Here is a 21,096-nt window from a genome sequence, read left to right as displayed (position 1 = left end):
GGGTGACATTAGGTCTTCAAACTCAATATCCAAATTAGCTTTTGAAATACGAGCCCTTAGGTCAGTTCCCCTTTGTAATCTATGCTGACTGTAAACCTGTGGTTATTGTTCTACAAGGTGCACATGGAGAAACCTGTCATATGAGTGCAGAAGCAAATGCAAATTTGCTTCTGCAACCTGTGTATGTACTCTAAATCTCTTACACAGATATATTTAAATTCTGAAATTAATTTGGTCATTAGACTTTTTGAAGCTACGTGTTCCACGAAATGTAGCAGCAACAATGTAAACAAAACAGGTGAAGACCAGAAATGCTTCCTTTGATGTATTATGCAGAGAATTTGTAATGTTTGATCAAACATATTGTGGATTAGCCTCAATATGTGAATTTACAACATGTTTTAGAGTGACAATGACCAAATTCCTATTAAACCTTTTTTGTATAGAAATGCACAGCTATAACCAATGTTCATTGATATGTTAACAGTAAAAGCAACTACATTTATGAAATAATAACGTATTTATCAAGATACTGCCATTCTATTAATGTTAAAGTTCCTACTATGAAGAAGTGGTTTGGTTTGAAGTCCTTAGCAACATTCAACATCTGGAACCACCAACATTTAAAAAAATAAAAAATAAAAAATGGAAGCTACTGTTGGTATTTTTAATATAGGGGTATTTTCAAAGCTTGATGAATGGATTTTAAGTAAAAACACTTTTGGCATTTTAAAGTCTTTGTGGATATTAATTAAAATTAAAGTTTATGTTGTTTGGTTATGCTATGTTGTTATGTTGATGCTTTGAAATCGTTTACAAAACTCCATATGTGGCACTTGCCAAGCTTTTAATATACTTCTGTATTTATCAATCTGTTAATTATAAATCATCTTTATGTTTTGTCTTGTCCTTTTATTGCATCATAAGCCTATTTAATGCACTGTTTAATGTGCCTTTGTCTGCGTAGAATCACTTGATTAAGTCTTCCAAAGGCACCAAGTAAACCAGTCCTAACTGAGAGACTGTGCAGGGTCTTATAGAGGGAGATCTTTATACTGAAGAATGGTCTTCCTGGTGAGCTGGTCTTCATAGAGAGCTGGACACAAGCAGGGAGTAAGCTTTACCACAAAAGGCTGATCCTCAGACAGTATTTTCAAATAAACTTATAATAGAGGAGTCCATTAATTCAAAAGGCCAGGGGCAACTCCTTGATCCTGGCATTTTTGTGCCATGTGTCCAGTGGCAAAACAATAAGCAGCAAATCCCCATTTTGTGTGTGTGTGTGTGTGTGTGTGTGTGTGTGTGTGTGTGTGTGTGTGTGTGTGTGTGTGTGTGTGTGTGTGTGTGGGAGGGGGGGGGGGGAACTCCTTTCAACAAAGAACAGATGACTTGTCTAAATACATGTGCCAGCTGTCCGCAGGGCTGTTTTAATGGAAAACGAAGATGCAGCCAAAGCTTTGACCCCAATGTCCAGAAACCACAATGACATTCCCTTGTATTAATGAAATTAAAAGCTGAATGGGACAGTAAAGAATACAAATCACTAAATCAATAATATATTGAACACGGTTTTGCTTTCTTTTTGATTCAACAGGATATGGGTGATCATATTTTACTGGATAGTACTAAATTAACCAACATGCAGACAACACTGATTAATGCACACTGCAAGCGGAATCACTTTATCATAAATATCTGCCAAGCCTTGCATGGTCTTGTGACAGGACAGCGGCGAGACTCAGAAGCCAGGAAACTGGAGTACAAGCGCTAAAGCACACTTTAACCCTTTGTGGTCCCATGTCGGACCTGGTCCAGGTCCGACATTACAATTTTCCCTTTCTGGTCCAAAAAAGATGTAAAGCACAGGCCTCTAGTCTTTTTTTCTCTTGAAAAACTGAGAAAACCATTCAATGGCCGAGTGAGACCGATAGGAGTCGAGAGAAGCCGGGGGGGGGGGGGGAAAAAGGGGCGGATCTGAGCAATACACATAGCCCCGGCACCACAGAGATAACACGGACATAAACAAACAAGATAGCTGCTTCCGCATCCAGCGCTCAAAGAATATCACAGACATTTGCAGAGCTTTTTGAGATGTTACAGTAATAAAATAATTACTTGGATCGAATTATTGAGGAGTTTGGTGATAAAACGAGTGATCAGGAGATGATTTATCAGTATGCACGACTATGAGCAGGGCAGCAGTGTGGCGTAGTGGTTAGGGCTCTGGACTCTTGACTGGAGGGTTGTGGGTTCAATTCCTGGTAGGGAACACTGCTGCTGTACCCTTGAGCAAGGTACTTTACCTAAATTGCTCCAGTAAAAACCCAACTGTATAAATGGGTAATTGTATGTAAAAATAATGTGATATCTTGTAACAATTGTAAGTCGCCCTGGATAAGGGCGTCTGCTAAGAAATAAATAATAATAATAATAATAATTATAATAATAATAATAATAATAATAATAATAATAAATGAAGAGGTATGTGAAAAATACAGTTAACAAGGGGCTGGAGATACAGTACTGAGTGCCCTGTTAATATGCAGTGGCTTTTAATCAATAATTAGTGATTATCTAATTAAGGCTCCAGCCACATTCTCACATGTTTTTGGCAGGGAGGAATTAAACCCATCCCTGCCAACCTCCACCAAACACCAATAAATATACATGGGTCTAGATTAACAAAATTGTGTTACGTTAAATAGATTTATGTAATGTTCTGTTTATAATGAATATTGTCTTATTCTATGTGATAAAAAATAAGACATTCTTACAGCAGCAACTAAAAATAGCAGAATCTGAGGTTGCCATGTTATCCCCAAGCAAACAGTGTTTTATATTTTCAATAATGTATCAAATGTAGCTAATAATACCAGTATCACCGTTAATAGAATTGTGTCTGGACCACCGGCCCCTTCCTATTATACTGGAATAGAGTGTACATTTAAGCTTGGCCTGACATGTGATTACTAATCTTCTGCTTAGGGATTTCACACAAAGCCATTGATTTCGTGCATCCGTCAGTGATGTGACTTGCTAAGCCTTGGGATTGGAGCATAAAGCTTTGAAATTGCAAATCAAAATGTAAGCTTCTCTATATTTTGAAGTCTGGACCCATTTTGTGCCCTTTGTGATGTGTTTGCATCGACTCATGCTTGAAAGTTTTCTTTCTTAGATGGCTCAATAATATTTCAAGCTAAAAGCTGATTATCTCCGTCTATGACAGCTAGGGATAGCACTGATACTTAATAAGATACAGTCAGTGCAAGTGGAAGCATTCATGACAAAAGCAATTTTCTGTTCTATGAAGACAACTAAACAAAGTGGATGTGATTCTGCAGTCTTCAACAAAGATGTCTTTGTCAGTCTGTGTCTAAACATCTAAATATAATTTGTTAATCCATTGCGGATTCATTTTATTTTAAACTACAGAGTGATATAGGGAAATGTTAAATTATCCTATTCATCCAGGCTTTTTTTGCATGCAGTTTTATCTTTAAAAATTACAGCAAAAACTGCATGCAAATCTTAAAATAATACTCAAGTATTACAATATTATCCATTGTGCTTTTTGGTTCTGTTTATTTCATTCAAACATTTTCTTCTTTAAAAGGATTGCATTTACGATGAAAAACTCATGAGTTCATGTTTAATTGCTAAATACATAACATATAATAAATTAGGTCACATTTTGAATCACATCTGATAGCAGCTGTTATGTTGTTCCAAACCCCAGAAACAAAATAAATCTACCGAACAGAACAGACAAGAACAATACAGCAAGGGGCAAAAAAAAAAAAAAAAACCTTCCTCAGCACACACAATGAAAAATCAATCCTGGCAGATCAATACATTTGAGAAACAGAAAGCAATACAATAATAATACGATGGAACACAAAGCCAGCAATGCTCTCTGGAATTTTGAGCTGCAGCGATAGGCCTTCTGTCAGCATCCATGGTAACACTACATTATTTTCCCAGACACTTGATGATGCAATGGTCTGGTGAAACACAGCTAAATTCCCTGCTGTCAACAGAACCTTCCTTACCTGGAGCTTCATTTTCCAGCCGGAATGCATTTGTGTATCCTTGATTTGGATCTCCCCTCCTGTTCACATGCCTCCAGTAATCCTGCTGAAAGTGTAGTAGAGATGACAGAACAGCAGCCACAGACTGCCCTACATTTGCCTGAGCATGCAGTGTGGAGTTTCTACTTGTCTGGGCTTGCTCTAAGCTCCAAGCACACCAATCTGTGTTCCCATTGGACAAGCTGCTTCCTCCAGCTGATTCCAATCAAAGAAGCATCTAATGAATAATTCATGAGGCCTCTGTCAATTTGCTTTGTCCCCACTGGATTTGGGTAAGCGTAAAAGAGTTTTCCTGCCGTATGACACTAAGGTGAGGTGTTGGTATCATGGTAAAGTATATTCAAATGATTTACAACATGCAGAATAACTTTTTCTTAAGATGCAAAATATAGTGTGACATCCAGATGCACAAATGTACGAACAAACAGACACCTCCATAGATTGAACAAACCTAATGTAAACCTTTCTTTAAAAAAAACTTGCAGTATATATCTTCTTTGTACAGTACAGAAACATTTTTTCTTACAGCCTGAACATATTTCAGATCACCCCACAGACATACTGCATAGGGGCCAGGCCACACATGCCTAGGAAGTTCATAAACTTCCATCTGTTGAAAGGGTTACATTTTCGGCAGTTTTCCAGTTACTACTGGATAAAGCAATTCACATTATAGATAGGAAGTTACGTGTTTCAGTACTTGCCTTGTTTATGCATGAGGGAATCTTTCTGTTATCGAGATTGCAGTTATGATCTGACCACATACTGCAGTATTAAAACACCTAATTTCGGCACAGTAAGGATGTATTAGAAGACAAATCATATCATTGGGATCCTTTAAGACCCAAAGTTTTCAGTTCAATTGCTACTAGAAACCGGACAAACATTGATGAGCCAAATGCCCTCATCTCATTCGTTAATTTTCTTATGATCTTAAATAACAGCATAATCTTGTGGAATTGGTAACAAATTAAAAACAGGATAATCAATATGTATTCTTTTCATAAAAAAAGACCTTTTTTTATCTTTAAACAATCTTAACGCAGCTTGTAAACAGGGCTCATTCTGTTATGAATTTGCTACAGCTAGTGATACAGTGTATTTGATTATTGTGTAGTATACTGATCATTTTATTGTTTATTGTATATTTTTTGGATAGGTAGTGGATTTATGTGATTTAGATAATGTAGATTTCAATGTACATCAATTTACTATGCAGGGTGTCTGTTAACATAACTATAAATATAGGAGTTCTGAATTGAACAGAGAACAAATTAAAGCAGAAGATTATTATTCAATGTCATATATGTTTGTGTTCAAGTATCAAGGATTATACGGAGGATGTACTGTAAACCTAAATAAAAAAAGTTTGTGGTTGTAAATACTACATTTGACTTACTTTATCCTGGACAACCCTACTGTAAGCATATGGTATAGCCCAAACTTTAGGTGGAGTCACATTTCAGAATACCCCACCTGCACTACTGTACTAGTATCAAGGACGGGCCTTCCCTGGTGTTTTAAATACTTTTAAAGAAAAATACATTAAAGAGACTCACTCATTGGCAGTATTCAGAAGATATACAACAAACTTGCAAATTTATAATTTTAGAAGACAGATTAAGTATTCAGAAGATCTTTTACGTTTCTTTATTGTTTGAAATACAAAATGCTAAAAGGCCAGGCAAACCGGTCAATTCATCCTTCCTTCACTCACCACACTCAGCTGTTAAAAAAAACATAAAAGCACGCTTCTAATAGATATGTGGCACCTAAACTGTATTACAGATTAATAATTTATTTGTGTAACACAACTCACACAATATGATAATAAAGCTTGGACATTAAAAAATATACGTGTGACACTGTGATGATACCTCATTCTTGTTTTAAATAAATGAGAACAAAAAGGTATTTGCAATAGATATGCGACCCTGCACACCACAACCAAAGGTCTTAACCACAATGCAAAAGAGCCTGGCTCCTTTGGATTTGTGGTTTTAGAGATTTTAACGTCATCTCATCTCACTGACAGGGGACAGGACAGAATCTGTAACAGCAGTGTATTACACAACACTGCCCGTTACATCGTTTCTTTGTTAGCTTAGTACAGTAAACATCCAGTCCAGCTGTACTGTATGCCACCTATATCTGGAAAACCATTTATTCAATTGTGGTGAAAAGTGGAATTAAAATACTCTTAAATTATTGGAAATATCAGATTGTTATCCCTCATACTGTATATCATTCATTTTATTATATGTTACAATGAATACTAACACCTCATTTGCTTACTTTATGACTAGGTTCCGTTCTTAAACAACTTATCCAATTTGTATTAAATTATTAATTTCCATTTCTTATTCTATACTATTCTTCATGTGACGTGATGGTCATCAATATTCATCATACTGACAGCTCTAATTTTGGTATGGATTTTACTGACACTTGTTATAAAAGCCAACACTGGTCATAATTACAATGATCAGGATAAGGTGCTTACAGCAGTGGGTTATTTCATTAAGTGTAGGATTTCCATATAAGAAATCCTACACTTAAATAAACTCAGTTGTCCCTGCCAGAGACTAGTTATACTGGAGAAGGGCACTGTGTAGTGGTTTTGGACTAAATGCATTTCATCTGTTGTTATAATGTCCCAGGGGGCTGTAGTTCAATCCAGCTTGGTTTGTCTAGTGGAGCTCCTACATATTTCTCTGGTGGGTGGTGATCACAGGAAATTAGGATGTCTCTGGATGCTCCCCACTGTATTTGGGAATACTAATTAATAGATCAAAATACAGTTCTCTTTGTCACTGTCACCGGCATACTGTTAGGATATTAAATCTGAATTATTTGAAGTCAATTCATTATTTATTTATTTTTTTTGTGTTTACTACTTGACATGATTTAACAGCTTACCCAGTCTCCTACATTCTAATTTAAATAATCTTCAGAAGAAGATACTGCTGTTTCATGGGCTTTCCAGGCACAGAGAGCCTGCAGAGGTTTAGGATTAACAAAGTATTTTCTTGCAATGTCTGTAAATAGTAAGTACTAAAAGGGGGGGGGGGCTAAGGGGTAAAACACACTTGTACGATATGGCAAATGTTAATTCCAAGTAAAAAATAACTTAAATCCCCCACCACAGTATGTTTAGAATAGTAATAGCATTAGCTATGAAATGTTGAATCAAAATTTGATAAGCAAGTCCCCAGATACTGTATATGCAAAAATATAAGTGTGACATACAGATGGACTGATGTGCAGACATACAGGCATGCCCTACATCCCCAGAATCTGATATTTTCTAGAACTTCAACTAAATAATATGAATACCACGTTTCATGACAAGCAGATAAGTGGTTCTACATATATATGGGGGAAAAAAGTGTGACATACTTACGAACGACAACCTCCACTGCATCCCCTTCATAGGCGGGGATAATGCGTTGAAAAGAAAGACAGAATAGAAGAAGAGCAGCCGATAGCTACCAGATGTGTAAAAACTTTGAATTGGAATAGGAGATTATATACAGCATGCATGAAGAAACGGTGCAGCAGATGGTTTCAGTAGTGTGATGGACCTTCTGATGCACAGAAGATATACTTGACAGAGTATGGGTATGCCTTACTTAAATAACAAGTAGCTTCAAGGTATATTTTCCTAATTTTGTTTAGTTTTTACTATTTTATCATTCAGATTGGTTCTTTTTGCAGTTACTGAAATGCCGGGCTTTTTAAGTCTTGGTAAAGGAGCTGTGACTGAGTTCAAGTGCTACTCTGTTCTAGTTGCCTGTCATATACATAGCTAGATCAGCCACAGTGTCTTTATATTATTAAGTGCCAGCACCACCTAGCACACAGCAGTGCATTGAAAAGAATACAGAAGGTAACCAAATGTGGCAGATTACTAGATGGTGCTAGCTCTTTACTGTGGATAATTGATCAGATTTTGTCTATGGTACATGTATCACTGGCAGGCAACTGAACTCAAACGAAAGGCTTGCAAGAAGAACCACTCAGAACAACTGCAAACATCAGAATGGTAAAACAATATTGACTTATTTACAATGTTCTCCAAATCAGTGGAGAAAGTGCCAGTTTATGGGCAAAAAGGTTATAAGAAACACCACCAAAAGGTCTTAAAGAGCCATGTAGCTGATGTCTATAACTGTTTCTGCATTAACTGCACAGGCACCGTCTCAAAGAACTGTTACAAGATACAGGTTTTCTTTTTACAGTGTAAAGTAGCTGACTGACTTTATCACCCTGTGTTTGAACTCTCTTTTTTATTAACCAATAAACAGTTTGTAATATATCCAAGATACACATTAGGTTATAGGGGGATTAAATCACCTGCACTCAAGAAAATTATTTAATAGATTTCTACACTAAATTATGGGAAGATACCAAGGACCCCACTGTGGCATAATGATGGCACTTTCACAAGTGTCAAGTTACTAGCAGTGATGAGTAGGTTAATACGATATCTTTGAAATAAATAATACAGACCTGTGATAACACAATGGTTCGTGGAGGTGTTAATCAAATTCGGTAATTGTGACTGACCCCCTGCTGACTGTGTGCCAAAATGTTTTCTAGTTGCAGCAGTATATTTTCTAGGTACGTTTCCAAGCAGATTTAGTGGACAGCTTGGTAGAGGTAGCAGGCGATCACAAAGGCAAAATAAACTCGAGAGGTGATTGAACAGAGGTGGCCTTAACACTTACTGCAGGAGTAGGATTAATATTGAAAGTGACTTCGTATGGCGGTCAACAGGAGCCAATCGGGAGTGTAAAAAAAGCAAGGTAGGATTTACACGGACGTGATGTCGTCAGGTGTAAGAGGTGCAGTGAATGAAAGGAATGTCCAGTGTTTCTCCCAATAGTCTGTGTATTTTAATAACAAAAAGCAATCTGCCCCTTTACCAACAATGGTATCCAAAACAAAACAAATAAAACAAACAAACTGGACTTTGTCCATTTCCCGTCCTCCGTGCATGGCAGTGTGCGTGCTAGGGTCCTGTGAAGTGTGGTGCCAGTGAGTGTGGTGTTGTGCTAGCTCCGCAAGCTCACTGCCCTCCCTGCAATCAACCCGTCGCCATGGTTTTTCTAATAGAGGGCCGTCCCGCAGTTGATTGCAATGGAGTCTTTCCGGGTACGTGCAACTACACGCTCCCCCTAATATGGACAACCTTCTGATTTCCGCCTACCGTCAAGGTGGTCCATCTAAGAGGCAGCATACCACCATCCTTACACAGCACCCTTTCAGGTCGGGATTGAGATTTACAACATTGATCCTTTCTCTCTATCACACGTGGCCTTAAACCTTTTACTGTATACCATAACTAGGTCAATGGTAATAAAAATTCTGGTCCTCTATTAAGGATGCAACAGTGAAAATGTGCAGTATAAAACAGACTGACATTTTCACCTCACTCTAGTTTGTGATTCTCTTTCAATATCTATTGAAACACCTTGGGTCACCATCTTAAGTCCCCAGTCCGTGAAATTTGTTGAGTTTGATTTGAAGGCTTGGAATTGATCGCCTTTGTCAGTTACAATTTATTGCTTATTCTAAAGTAATTATAGCCAACAACATAATTCAATGAATCTCTCCTATTTTGCACTTCCATTAGCGACTGGTCTCAAATGTGCAGTTTTTAAAGAAACATGCAAACCACTTTTCTTGTCTTGCATTCCAGGAAATCTGTTACTGCTTTACTTGCTTGGTCATTTCACACAAGCAGTGCCTTCTGGGTCAAAGTGTGTTACTGGCTGAAAGCCTGTCAGTCAATAGGGGAAGTAGCTGATTGGTTATTGACAAGAAAGAAGCTCGTGAAGGGGTGGTGCCAGCTTCACCCTCCAGGTGAAATGCACCCGGTACAGCAAGGCTGCAAATTTAAAAACATGGCTTGCAAACCGAGATTTCTCTGACCATTCTCTAAATGAAAATACATGTGAAATACAGAATATGTAACACAATATCTTTATTTTTTTAAATAGTCAATTGGGAAATGGCAGAATCAATAGATTTTAAATATTGTGATTAATAAAAGAGCAGATTGGAATTAGCTTTTGTGATGTCAAGAGTGAGGAATATGCACAAGCCAGACCAAGCAAACAGGGAATGAGAGTGTTCCTCTAATCTGCACAACTGCAAAGCCCAAAGGTAAAAAACAAGCTCCTGCTAGACAGGGGAATTACCATTAAACAGGTGTGCTGTGAAACATAACTCAGTTTATCCGGCCCAGTAAGATATCTGATTAGACAGCAGTTTAATTTTGCATGGACTGCAGCTTTGCATATGGCAAGACACTAAAGCCCCTTTCATATATCCGAAATATTAAAATCACATTATGAAAAAAATAAAGCGAGGCTAAACAAACAAACAAACAAACAAACAAACAAACAAAACCAGACAACTTTAAATACCCAATCACTTTTTGGAAAGAGATACCAGTGATTCCCCAAGGGTGATTTGCTGTCTGCAGCCAGTGCCACAGTCCTTCAGCTTTCACAAGCACCAAAAAATATATATGTGGTAACATGTTTTCATTGGTCCCCCTGTATAAAATATTCACTGATTTACCCAAATCAATCCCCTTAATGAAAGGCTTGAAAAATCTTTGCTATAAAAACAATGATACATAAAGATCTGATGTACAGTGCATAAAAGCCTTAATATGTCGTAAAATTCACTCATACATATGTCTATGCATTATCGGTTGTGGTAGTGCTGAGGCCTTGCACAGGATTTTTATAAATAGTGTTTGATTGTGTGTTTGTATTATAAATACAGTTTGTATATTTTGAATTTAAGTTTGACAGGGATTGGGGTTAAAATCCCATCCCTGCAGATATGTGCGGAATGTGGCCATTGTGTGAGTATATATACAGTGCCTTGCGAAAGTATTCGGCCCCCTTGAACTTTGCGACCTTTTGCCACATTTCAGGCTTCAAACATAAAGATATGAAACTGTAATTTTTTGTGAAGAATCAACAACAAGTGGGACACAATCATGAAGTGGAACGAAATTTATTGGATATTTCAAACTTTAACAAATAAAAAACTGAAAAATTGGGCGTGCAAAATTATTCAGCCCCTTTACTTTCAGTGCAGCAAACTCTCTCCAGAAGTTCAGTGAGGATCTCTGAATGATCCAATGTTGACCTAAATGACTAATGATGATAAATAGAATCCACCTGTGTGTAATCAAGTCTCCGTATAAATGCACCTGCACTGTGATAGTCTCAGAGGTCCGTTTAAAGCGCAGAGAGCATCATGAAGAACAAGGAACACACCAGGCAGGTCCGAGATACTGTTGTGGAGAAGTTTAAAGCCGGATTTGGATACAAAAAGATTTCCCAAGCTTTAAACATCCCAAGGAGCACTGTGCAAGCGATAATATTGAAATGGAAGGAGTATCAGACCACTGCAAATCTACCAAGACCTGGCCGTCCCTCTAAACTTTCAGCTCATACAAGGAGAAGACTGTTCAGAGATGCAGCCAAGAGGCCCATGATCACTCTGGATGAACTGCAGAGATCTACAGCTGAGGTGGGAGACTCTGTCCATAGGACAACAGTCAGTCGTATACTGCACAAATCTGGCCTTTATGGAAGAGTGACAAGAAGAAAGCCATTTCTTAAAGATATCCATAAAAAGTGTTGTTTACAGTTTGCCACAAGCCACCTGGGAGACACACCAAACATGTGGAAGAAGGTGCTCTGGTCAGATGAAACCAAAATCGAACTTTTTGGCAACAATGCAAAACGTTATGTTTGGCGTAAAAGCAACACAGCTCATCACCCTGAACACACCATCCCCACTGTCAAACATGGTGGTGGCAGCATCATGGTTTGGGCCTGCTTTTCTTCAGCAGGGACAGGGAAGATGGTTAAAATTGATGGGAAGATGGATGGAGCCAAATACAGGACCATTCTGGAAGAAAACCTGATGGAGTCTGCAAAAGACCTGAAACTGGGACGGAGATTTGTCTTCCAACAAGACAATGATCCAAAACATAAAGCAAAATCTACAATGGAATGGTTCACAAATAAACATATCCAGGTGTTAGAATGGCCAAGTCAAAGTCCAGACCTGAATCCAATCGAGAATCTGTGGAAAGAACTGAAAACTGCTGTTCACAAATGCTCTCCATCCAACCTCACTGAGCTCGAGCTGTTTTGCAAGGAGGAATGTCCTGTGAGCCGCCTATCACGCAAGCTGTTGACTCTCAGAAACTTGTCTTCTGATTCTGTTGTGGCTTTGGGTCTGCCAGACCTCTTCCTGTCAGAGTTTCCTCCAGTTTCCAAGTGTAGGCGCGAAATAACCGTTGGCACCGGTGGGAATTGCTGCAATGCCTCTCAAATTAAAAAAAAACAAAACACACACTTTACGGCAAAAGTTGCCTGGAAGCCCGTCCATCATTGTCGCTGGGGTCTGATCTACAGTCCATTCACAAACTTGCTTGGAGTTTGCTGGCCCGTTCTGTCACAATTCAGTTTAATTCTGTATAACCTCCTCCTGTGAGAAAATGACTAATTATCATAATGTATTATTGTTGCCATTCTTTTTACTGTGCACCCAGCACTAAGCTATGAGAAAGACATACTGTATCATTGGTTAATGACGGGCAAACAGAGGGAGGGACGCTGTTCGACTGAGCTCAAATGACCGCGCTTCCAGGAATTTTCAATCATACGTGTTCAATGGCAGTGTCACTATCTGATTTTTCCATCTTTGAGCCCCAATGACAACTCAAAAATGATTAAAATGAAAGAAGGAACGCTGACTAAAGCAGCAGCAGAGTGTTCTAGGATTTACTTAATGTTCAGGTAAGCAATGGGTGTACAACAATTCGTCCCTGACAATAATAATAGTAATGTGAACTTACAGTTGTCAAGTACAGTACTTCAGAAAGGACAAGTCAGGATGCAACTGAACTGTGTCAGAAAGGGCTTAAAATTGCAATACTTTAAAATGCAACGGTGCAATACATATTAGAATGTGTATGCTTACACGCCTTGGTGCCCTTGGGTTGGATTTATGTTTTGTCTTTTTGCCCCTATAACTGCCATGGTGCCCAAGGGCAACATTGCCTTGCCCTTCATGACCTTAACTTCATGCCCTGTGCGTGCATTCACTGCTGAGTGACAGGCAGGAGAGCGAGATGGAGGTTGAAGTTGATACGCCCGCAGACAAAGAGGATTTATTTACATATCAACACAATGAACAGCTCACGTGACACTACCAGCAATGGCAGCGCAAGGAGCACATACAACACTGTGTACAAACAAACACTTTAGTTCAAATATTGTAGATCCTACCAATCTTGTTCAATAATAAACTAATGTTGCTGAAGATGTTGATCATGGTGGATAAACGGTTAGGGAGAATATGTGACACAGCGGATATGCGACAGATTACTTTAATAAGTGTGCAGCCACGCTGAACTGCAGTCTTCCACTTCTGCATTTGCTATTCCTGCCGCTGGCCAGCCTTGACTGCAACCACATAGGTGCATGGACCAATTTCCCCATTACATTTTAGGGCTTTTGCCCTGCCACAACTATCTATTTATCCTATTCATTTTATTGCACAAAAGGTAAAGCACGTTGTATTATCTGAAAACATTTCAGGGCAGCAAATGAAACATTCACTTCTGTTATTGACGGAATAGTTTCCTTTCCAAAGACAGACCACCCCCCTGCCTATCCTTTGAAGTTCTTTCTCATTTCATTTTATGCTTTTGTGGTACTGAGTTACAACATGGAACCCAGATTCATTCATCAGGAGACAGTGTGGTCCAGTGGTTGAAGTCCAGGGCTTGTAACCACAAGGTCACTGGTTCAAATCCCACCCTGCCACTGACTGACTCACTGTGTGACCCTGAACAAGTCACTTAACCTCCTTGTGCTCCATCCTGCAAAGGAGATGTTAAATCAATGTCCTCCTGTAAGTGAATCTGCATATAATGCACAGTTCACAGCCTACTTCTGTAAAGCGCTTTGTGATGTTGGTCCACTATGAAAGGTGCTATATAAAAATAAAATATATTTTTATATTATTATTATTATTATTTCAGAGCTCAAGCCCATTGGGAACACCATAGGTTAGCTCTCGATTAAACATTATCCCATTTATAATCAATGGATACAATGTCTTAACTGAACTCCCACTGAGCTTTAAGGTAAAGAGTTTACAGTATGTAAATGTAACCAAGTACATCCAGTAAATGTATGGTGCTGTGGCAAGATAAGTGGCCTTTACCTGAGGGAAAGTGAGGTAAAAACTGATTTTTAAAGCCTAGGTTATGAAACCGTCAGTGTCTTTTTGGAGAGTGGAAGTGTGGTGAGACACACTTAAAGGTGTTACAAGAGCAGCAAGATAAGACTCAAAGCTGCTCATTGTTTTCATAATTGTCAAGAGAATACCTATGAAAATAACACTTTCAACCACCTTATTTTAACTTAAACATATCATGCCATTTATAAGCTTTAACATGTAGACAAGGGTAAAGAAAATATATGTTTTAAAATACCAAGGGCCTAAAATAGAACATAGTACATTTAATTTAAAATTTAACAGTTTTATGTAATGTCTTTGTTATGCAAGATTTCTTATCCTCCATCAAATTACAACTGGATGGTACTGTATTAAAAAACAAATTCTATAATTTTTGGGGATTTTTATTTTTTTCCTTTCTGTTTGCTTATTTATTTATATAATGCTACACGAATACTATGTGAGTCTGCGAGAATACAGGACAACAAAGAAAGCAGTCCAATATAACAATACTAACAGTACACTGACGACAGTGAAAAAGACTTCTAGTTGAAACATTTGATATTGTATTGCTACACCAGTGCCTTTACTCATGAGAGAATACTAGATTTAGAAATGAAAACCATGATTGATGTAGAATGATCATTTATTGATTAAAAGGAAACATTCCCATACAGATATACAGTATGAAACTTTTGGCCCATGGCCTTGTCAATAGGAGCTTGTTAGCTGCCCCTATGCCGGCAGAATATGTAATAAAGCATGAGTAGCAATTACTTTCTTTGTTTTCATCTTACTTTTACTTTCGTTTGTTTCTTTGTTACGTTTTTCCACGTCTCTCTCTTGCTCCCATTCCTCCTTCCTGAACACCCACCACAAACTCACACCGCTGAAATCATAACAGTACCTCCCCACAAACCATTCTTTTAAATACATCTCCAAATAATACCTCAACAATAACAATAAACCATCATTTTTAAATCACAATACAATAATCACAACACATTTAATTTACATGCAGGGCTTTGCCCTGCCCCCTCTAATTATATGCAGGGTTTTTCTTCTGCCCTGCCACAGCATTCTGTACATTAATCAGAGCACTTATTAGAGATGTATTTGGAGATCAAACACACCAAATAATATTCATTAAAAAAAAAAAAAATTATGAAACATGAGGAAAAAAATAGAACTTTGTTCTTTGTGACAAAACATCAAAATGTAATGTAAAATCATTTCAATTCAAATCAAGGTAAGTTGCTTGGCTACAGCTTAGTATTACAACAAAGGTAAATTAATCACAACCTACTTTGCAGGGTTGGGGTCAATTCTGAATGGAATTGGAATTTGTTGGTAAATTCCAATTCAATTCAAGAATTGGAATTGGAATTGAAAAAATCTTCAGGATATAGAATTGGAATTTGAATTGGAATGAAAGGAAAGATAATTTAATTTCATGAAATTCCACTCATTTTAAAAAGTCAAATGCCACATTTATTTTATACTATATACTTTATACTTTTTTATTATATCACTATAAACAAAACCGATTGTAATAGCATTAGTATATACTTTCAAATACTGTATCTTAAGCGTGGCTCAGAGCTTTCAAAACTTAGTTTTTTGCATTTTGTAATGAGATGTTTAAGAGCTACAGTAGTCCTTAATTATTTATTTTTCTTAATTCATCTGTTATATTTAATCCTTTAGTTTTTCACTCCTATGTTGTTACATGCCACTCATTTTTTAAACTTTTAAAAATGAGTGGCATGTACAAATTCTGTATCCTGAAGATTTTTTCAATTCAAATTCCAATTCCAATTCTTGAATTGGAATTTACCAACACATTTGGAATTGACCCCAACCCTGCTACTTTGAAATTAGAGGGGAACACACTTGTTATTAAAACCACTCCAGTGCACAAGATCCACAATCCACCCAACTACATTTTTAGAATGTGTTCATTAATGGCACAGATTTCATCAAGTATCATTATGTTATTCATGTTTAAAATAATCAACTTGGTAAATAGAAAGCACACATTACAAAACCGGTTGTCAAGATACAGCCTTTGAAGCTAGGATCAGGATCATTTCAAATGTATCCCATTTCAAGACACGGGATAAGCTAAACGGTAATGTGTTTATCCGTGGATCCTGAATCGGTTCCTTTTCCTTTACAAGGGTCCTTGGCTGTATTTTCTATAGATTCCTAGAGAGGCACTGCAGGCTTATAAAGCAACTTGTATTCCTGTGCTCCAGAATTATTTTTCTCCCTTTCCTGGAAATTCTAGTCCACCAGCTGGGGCAAGAAGGAAACACGGACATGAAATTCACTGAAACTAACAGACAATTACTGTAAAAGAAAGTGCCAATCAAGGTTTAACAAATCAGGAAATGATTGTATTCCTGTATATCCCAGAATAAACTATAAAAAAAGAAGAAAAAAAAGATCCTCAATACAAGAAAGAGGTAACAGTTATTCATGGTTTAAACCTTGTTTGTACTCCTTTCAAGGGGAAGTTTTGAAAACTACCGAAGTCACTCGGATTATTAGTCAGCCCATAAATGTATTACATGTAGTTCTTGCTTCACTAGTCCACTGTAAGAGACTCTGTGTTTCTGACTTCCTAGCCTTCATGTCTTACTGTGCTGCTGATGATAATAAATAGATGAGCCCACATACAAAATATAAAATGGATGAAAACTGCCTATAAATATTCTAAATAGACCCTCAAGTGCAATTTCTTCTTCGGAATGTATTGTTTGATCTAAGCCCTGTCAAAATACAATAGACCTTCAGCTATTGTATTCTGGTGATTATCATTATGCTTTAATGTAGATTGGCACAGAACATTTAACAGCTGCATGTACCTAGCAATAATGCATTTAACTCCAAACCCTCACTAGATGGCATTGTTTTTCCTGTTTTCTTATTCCCCAGTGCAAAACAATGCTAACAAATTGTACAATTTTAGGAATCTATACCAGTATTTCTATTCTAAGGATGTTTACATTTAGTCATTACTTTACTGTTGTGAGAATTCATAATTATTACTAGGGGTGGGTTAGAGCAGTCGAGTACTTGAAATAATTATAATTACTCGAGCATTAATTTATTACTGGAGTACTCGAAAAAATGTAAATAATATCTCTTCATGAATGTAAGTTCAATATATTGTAGCGACCCAGTCAGTGACTTTTGTTTCATCTGGTCCTGCGCATTCACATTATCTGTATTGTTCTGGGGTGGGACCATACCACTAGTTTTGGTAGCGTGGGTGTGTGTGTGTGTGTGTGTGTGTGTGTGTGTGTGTGTGTGTGTGTGTGTGTGTGTGGAGGAATGGAGGAATTTTGGCCCACTACTCCATGCAGAACTGCTTCAACTCAGTGACATTTGTGGGTTTTCGAGCATGAACTGCTCGTTTCATGTCCTGCCACAACATCTCAATGGGGTTTAGATCTGGACTTTGACTAGGCCATTCCAAAACTTTAAAATGTCTTGTTCTTCAACCATTCTGATGTGGACTTGCTTGTGTGTTTCGGATCATTGTCTTGCTGCATGACCCAGATGTGCTTCAGCTTCAGCTCACGGACTGATTGTCTGACATTCTGCTGTAGAATTCTCCGATACAGAGCATGTCAGCAAAAAATTTCCACTTTTGACTCATCTGTCCATAGAACATTGTTTTTGGCAAACTTGAGACGAGCATTCATGTTCTTCTTAGTGAGCAATGGTTTCCGCCTTGCTACTCTGCCATGAATCCCATGTTTGCCCAGTGTCTTTCTGATGGTGGAGTCATGAACACTGACCTTAGCCGAGGTGAGAGAGGCCTGCAGATCCCTGGATGTTGTTCTAGGGTTCTTTGTGACTTCCTGGACGAAGTCCCAAACTTTCTCCATTTTGACAATATGGCTCTGACTGTGGTTCGATGGAGCCCCAGAGCCTTAGAAATGGCTTTGTAACCCTTTCCAGACTGATAGGCATCAACACCTTCACAAACTAGAGGAGGCATTCCATTTTCTAAGAGCTGATTGATCTCAAACCTTTGTGTTCAGTCATAAAGGATTCCAATAATTCAGAATTAACATGGCTTGGTAAAAACATAAGAACATAAGAAAGTTTACAAACGAGAGGAGGCCATTCAGCCCATCTTGCTCGTTTGGTTGTTAGTAGCTTATTGATCCTAAAATCTCATCAAGAAGCTTCTTGAAGGATCCCAGGGTGTCAGCTTCAACAACATTACTGGGGAGTTGGTTCCAGACCCTCACAATTCTCTGTGTAAAAAAGTGCCTCCTATTTTTTGTTCTGAATGCCCCTTTATCTAATCTCCATTTGTGAGCCCTGGTCCTCGTTTCTTTTTTCAGCTCAAAAAAGTCCCCTGGGTCGACATTGTCTATACCTTTTAGGATTTTGAATGCTTGAATCAGATCACCGCGTAGTCTTCTTTGTTCAAGACTGAATAGATTCAATTCTTTTAGCCTGTCTGCATACGACATGCCTTTTAAACCCGGGATAATTCTGGTTGCTCTTCTTTGCACTCTTTCTAAAGTAGAAATATCCTTTTTGTAATGAGGTGACCAGAACTGAACACAATATTCTAGGTGAGGTCTTACTAATGCATTGTAAAGTTTTAACATTACTTCCCTTGATTTAAATTCAACACTTCTCACAATATACAGTGCCTTGCATAAGTATTCACCCCCCTTGGACTTTTCCACATTTTGTAGTGCTACAACCTGGAATTAAAATTGATTTAATTGGGATTTTTACCATTTGATTTACACAACATACTTAACACTTTGAAGGTGCAAAATATTTTTTATTGTGACACAAAAGTTAATTAAACAAAAAAAAAATACATTTGTTGGTTGCATAAGTATTCACCCCCCTGAGTCAATACTTGGTAGAAGCACCTTTGGCAGCAATTACATCGGTGAGTCTTTTTGGGTAAGTCTCTACCAGCTTTGCACATCTGGATCCTGCAATTTTTGCCCATTCTCCTTGGCAAAATTGCTTAACCTCTGTCAAGTTGGATGGGGACCGTTAGTGAACAGCAATTTTCAAGTCTTGCCACAGATTCTCAATCGGATTGAGGTCTGGGCTTTGACTGGGCCATTCTAAGACATTCAGGTTCTTGTTTTTAAACCACTCCAGTGTAGCTTTGGTTGTGTGTTTAGGGTCATTGTCCTGCTGGAAGGTGAACCTCCGCCCCATTCCCAGGTCTCTTGCAGACTGAAACAGGTTTTCCTCTAGAATTTCCCTGTATTTGGCTCCATCCATCTTCCCCTCAATCCTGACCAGTTTCCCAGTCCCTGACGATGAAAAGCATCCCCATAACATGATGCTGCCACCACCATGCTTCACTGTGGGAATGGTGTTCTCAGGGTGATGAGCAGTGTTGGCTTTGCGTCACACATAGCGTTTTGCGCTAAGGCCAAAAAGTTCAATTTTGGTCTCATCAGACCAGAGAACCTTTTTCCACATGTTTGCTGTGTCTCCCACATGCCTTTTGGCAAAATCCAAAACAGGATTTGATATGGGCTTTTTTCAACAATTTTTTCGCCACTCTTCCATAAAGCCCAGCTTTGTGGGGCATCCGGGTTATAGCTGTCCCATGGACGGTTTCTCCCATCTCAGCTGTGGATCTCTCCAGCTCCTTCAGAGTTACCATTGGCCTCTTGGTTGCTTCTCTGACTAATGCCCTCCTTACCTGGTCACTGAGTTTTGGTGGACGGCCTTCTCTAGGCAGTCGCGGTTGTGCCATATTCTTTCCATTTTTTAATAATGGATTTAACGGTGCTCCAGGGGATGTTCAAAGTTTGGGATATTTTTTTATAACCCAACCCTGATTGGTGCTTCTCCAGAACTTTATCCCGGACTTGTTTTGATAGCTCCTTGGTCTTCATGATGCTGTTTGTTTAGATATGCTCTCTAAAAACTCTGGGGCCTTCCAGAAACAGGTGCATTTAATCATGTGACACTTTAATTGCACACAGGTGGACTTCATTCAACTAATTATGTGACTTCCGAAGGCAATTGGTTGCACCAGAGCTTATTTAGGGGTGCCACAGCAAAGGGGGTGAATACTTATGCAATCAAGACTTTTCAGTTTTTCATTTGTAAATCATTTTGAAAAATATGTAGAATTTTTTCCCCACTTCGACATTATGGACTATTTTGTGTAGATCAGTGACAAAAAAATCCTAATTAAATCATTTTAATTCCAGGTTGTAACACTACAAAATGTGGAAAAGTCCAAGGGGGGTGAATACTTTTGCAAGGCACTGTATACCTATTATAACTGATAATAGGTATTCAATCCCATTATTAAGGCTATAGAAGCATCTACAAACCAAGCATCTCTCATCAAACCTGTCAGAACTGCAGTCTTGTCCATCAATAACTTTAGAAATCCGAATCACAGGTAGTGTTTGGGACATCTGTTAGAGTTACTTAGAAGTGTAACTAGTTACCATACTTTCAAAAGCATGTCAATTAGTTACAGGTACAAATAGTTACTTCTCAGGGGTGGCCAATTCCTGTGCTAACAGGCCATACCTAATAAAGGTTTTTGTTATATTTTTAAAGTGTGTACTGTAGTCTGGTATGCTCAAAGTAAATGCTATTTGGTTGACCGAGCCTTGTCCATGCCCCGCCCTCTTTTGCGGTTCCAGGAACCTCCCTATACTCAACTTAGATGATTGAATGGATTTGCCCA

General features: G+C 38.2%; 1 protein-coding gene across 9 annotated transcripts in view; it reads right to left on the bottom strand.

Moving 5' to 3' along the window:
- The window catches only part of LOC117414489 (E3 ubiquitin-protein ligase MARCHF8-like), a 112,860-nt gene that overhangs the window by 61,142 nt on the left and 30,622 nt on the right, over nucleotides 1-21,096 (bottom strand). The window contains exon 2 of one of the 9 annotated variants that reach the window (XM_059026536.1): nucleotides 4,050-4,134. The exons of the other annotated variants lie outside the window; for them this stretch is intronic. Coding sequence (XP_058882519.1) covers nucleotides 4,050-4,079 — 30 coding nt within the window. The 5' untranslated portion in view covers nucleotides 4,080-4,134. The remainder of the gene's footprint in view (nucleotides 1-4,049; nucleotides 4,135-21,096) is intronic. 9 annotated transcript variants of the gene reach the window in all.

Source organism: Acipenser ruthenus, chromosome 7 (genome assembly GCF_902713425.1).
Source record: "Acipenser ruthenus chromosome 7, fAciRut3.2 maternal haplotype, whole genome shotgun sequence".
Lineage (NCBI taxonomy): Eukaryota > Metazoa > Chordata > Actinopteri > Acipenseriformes > Acipenseridae > Acipenser > Acipenser ruthenus.
The sequence above is the reverse complement of the archived record's forward strand: the minus strand, read 5'-3'. Positions and strand labels throughout refer to the sequence as shown.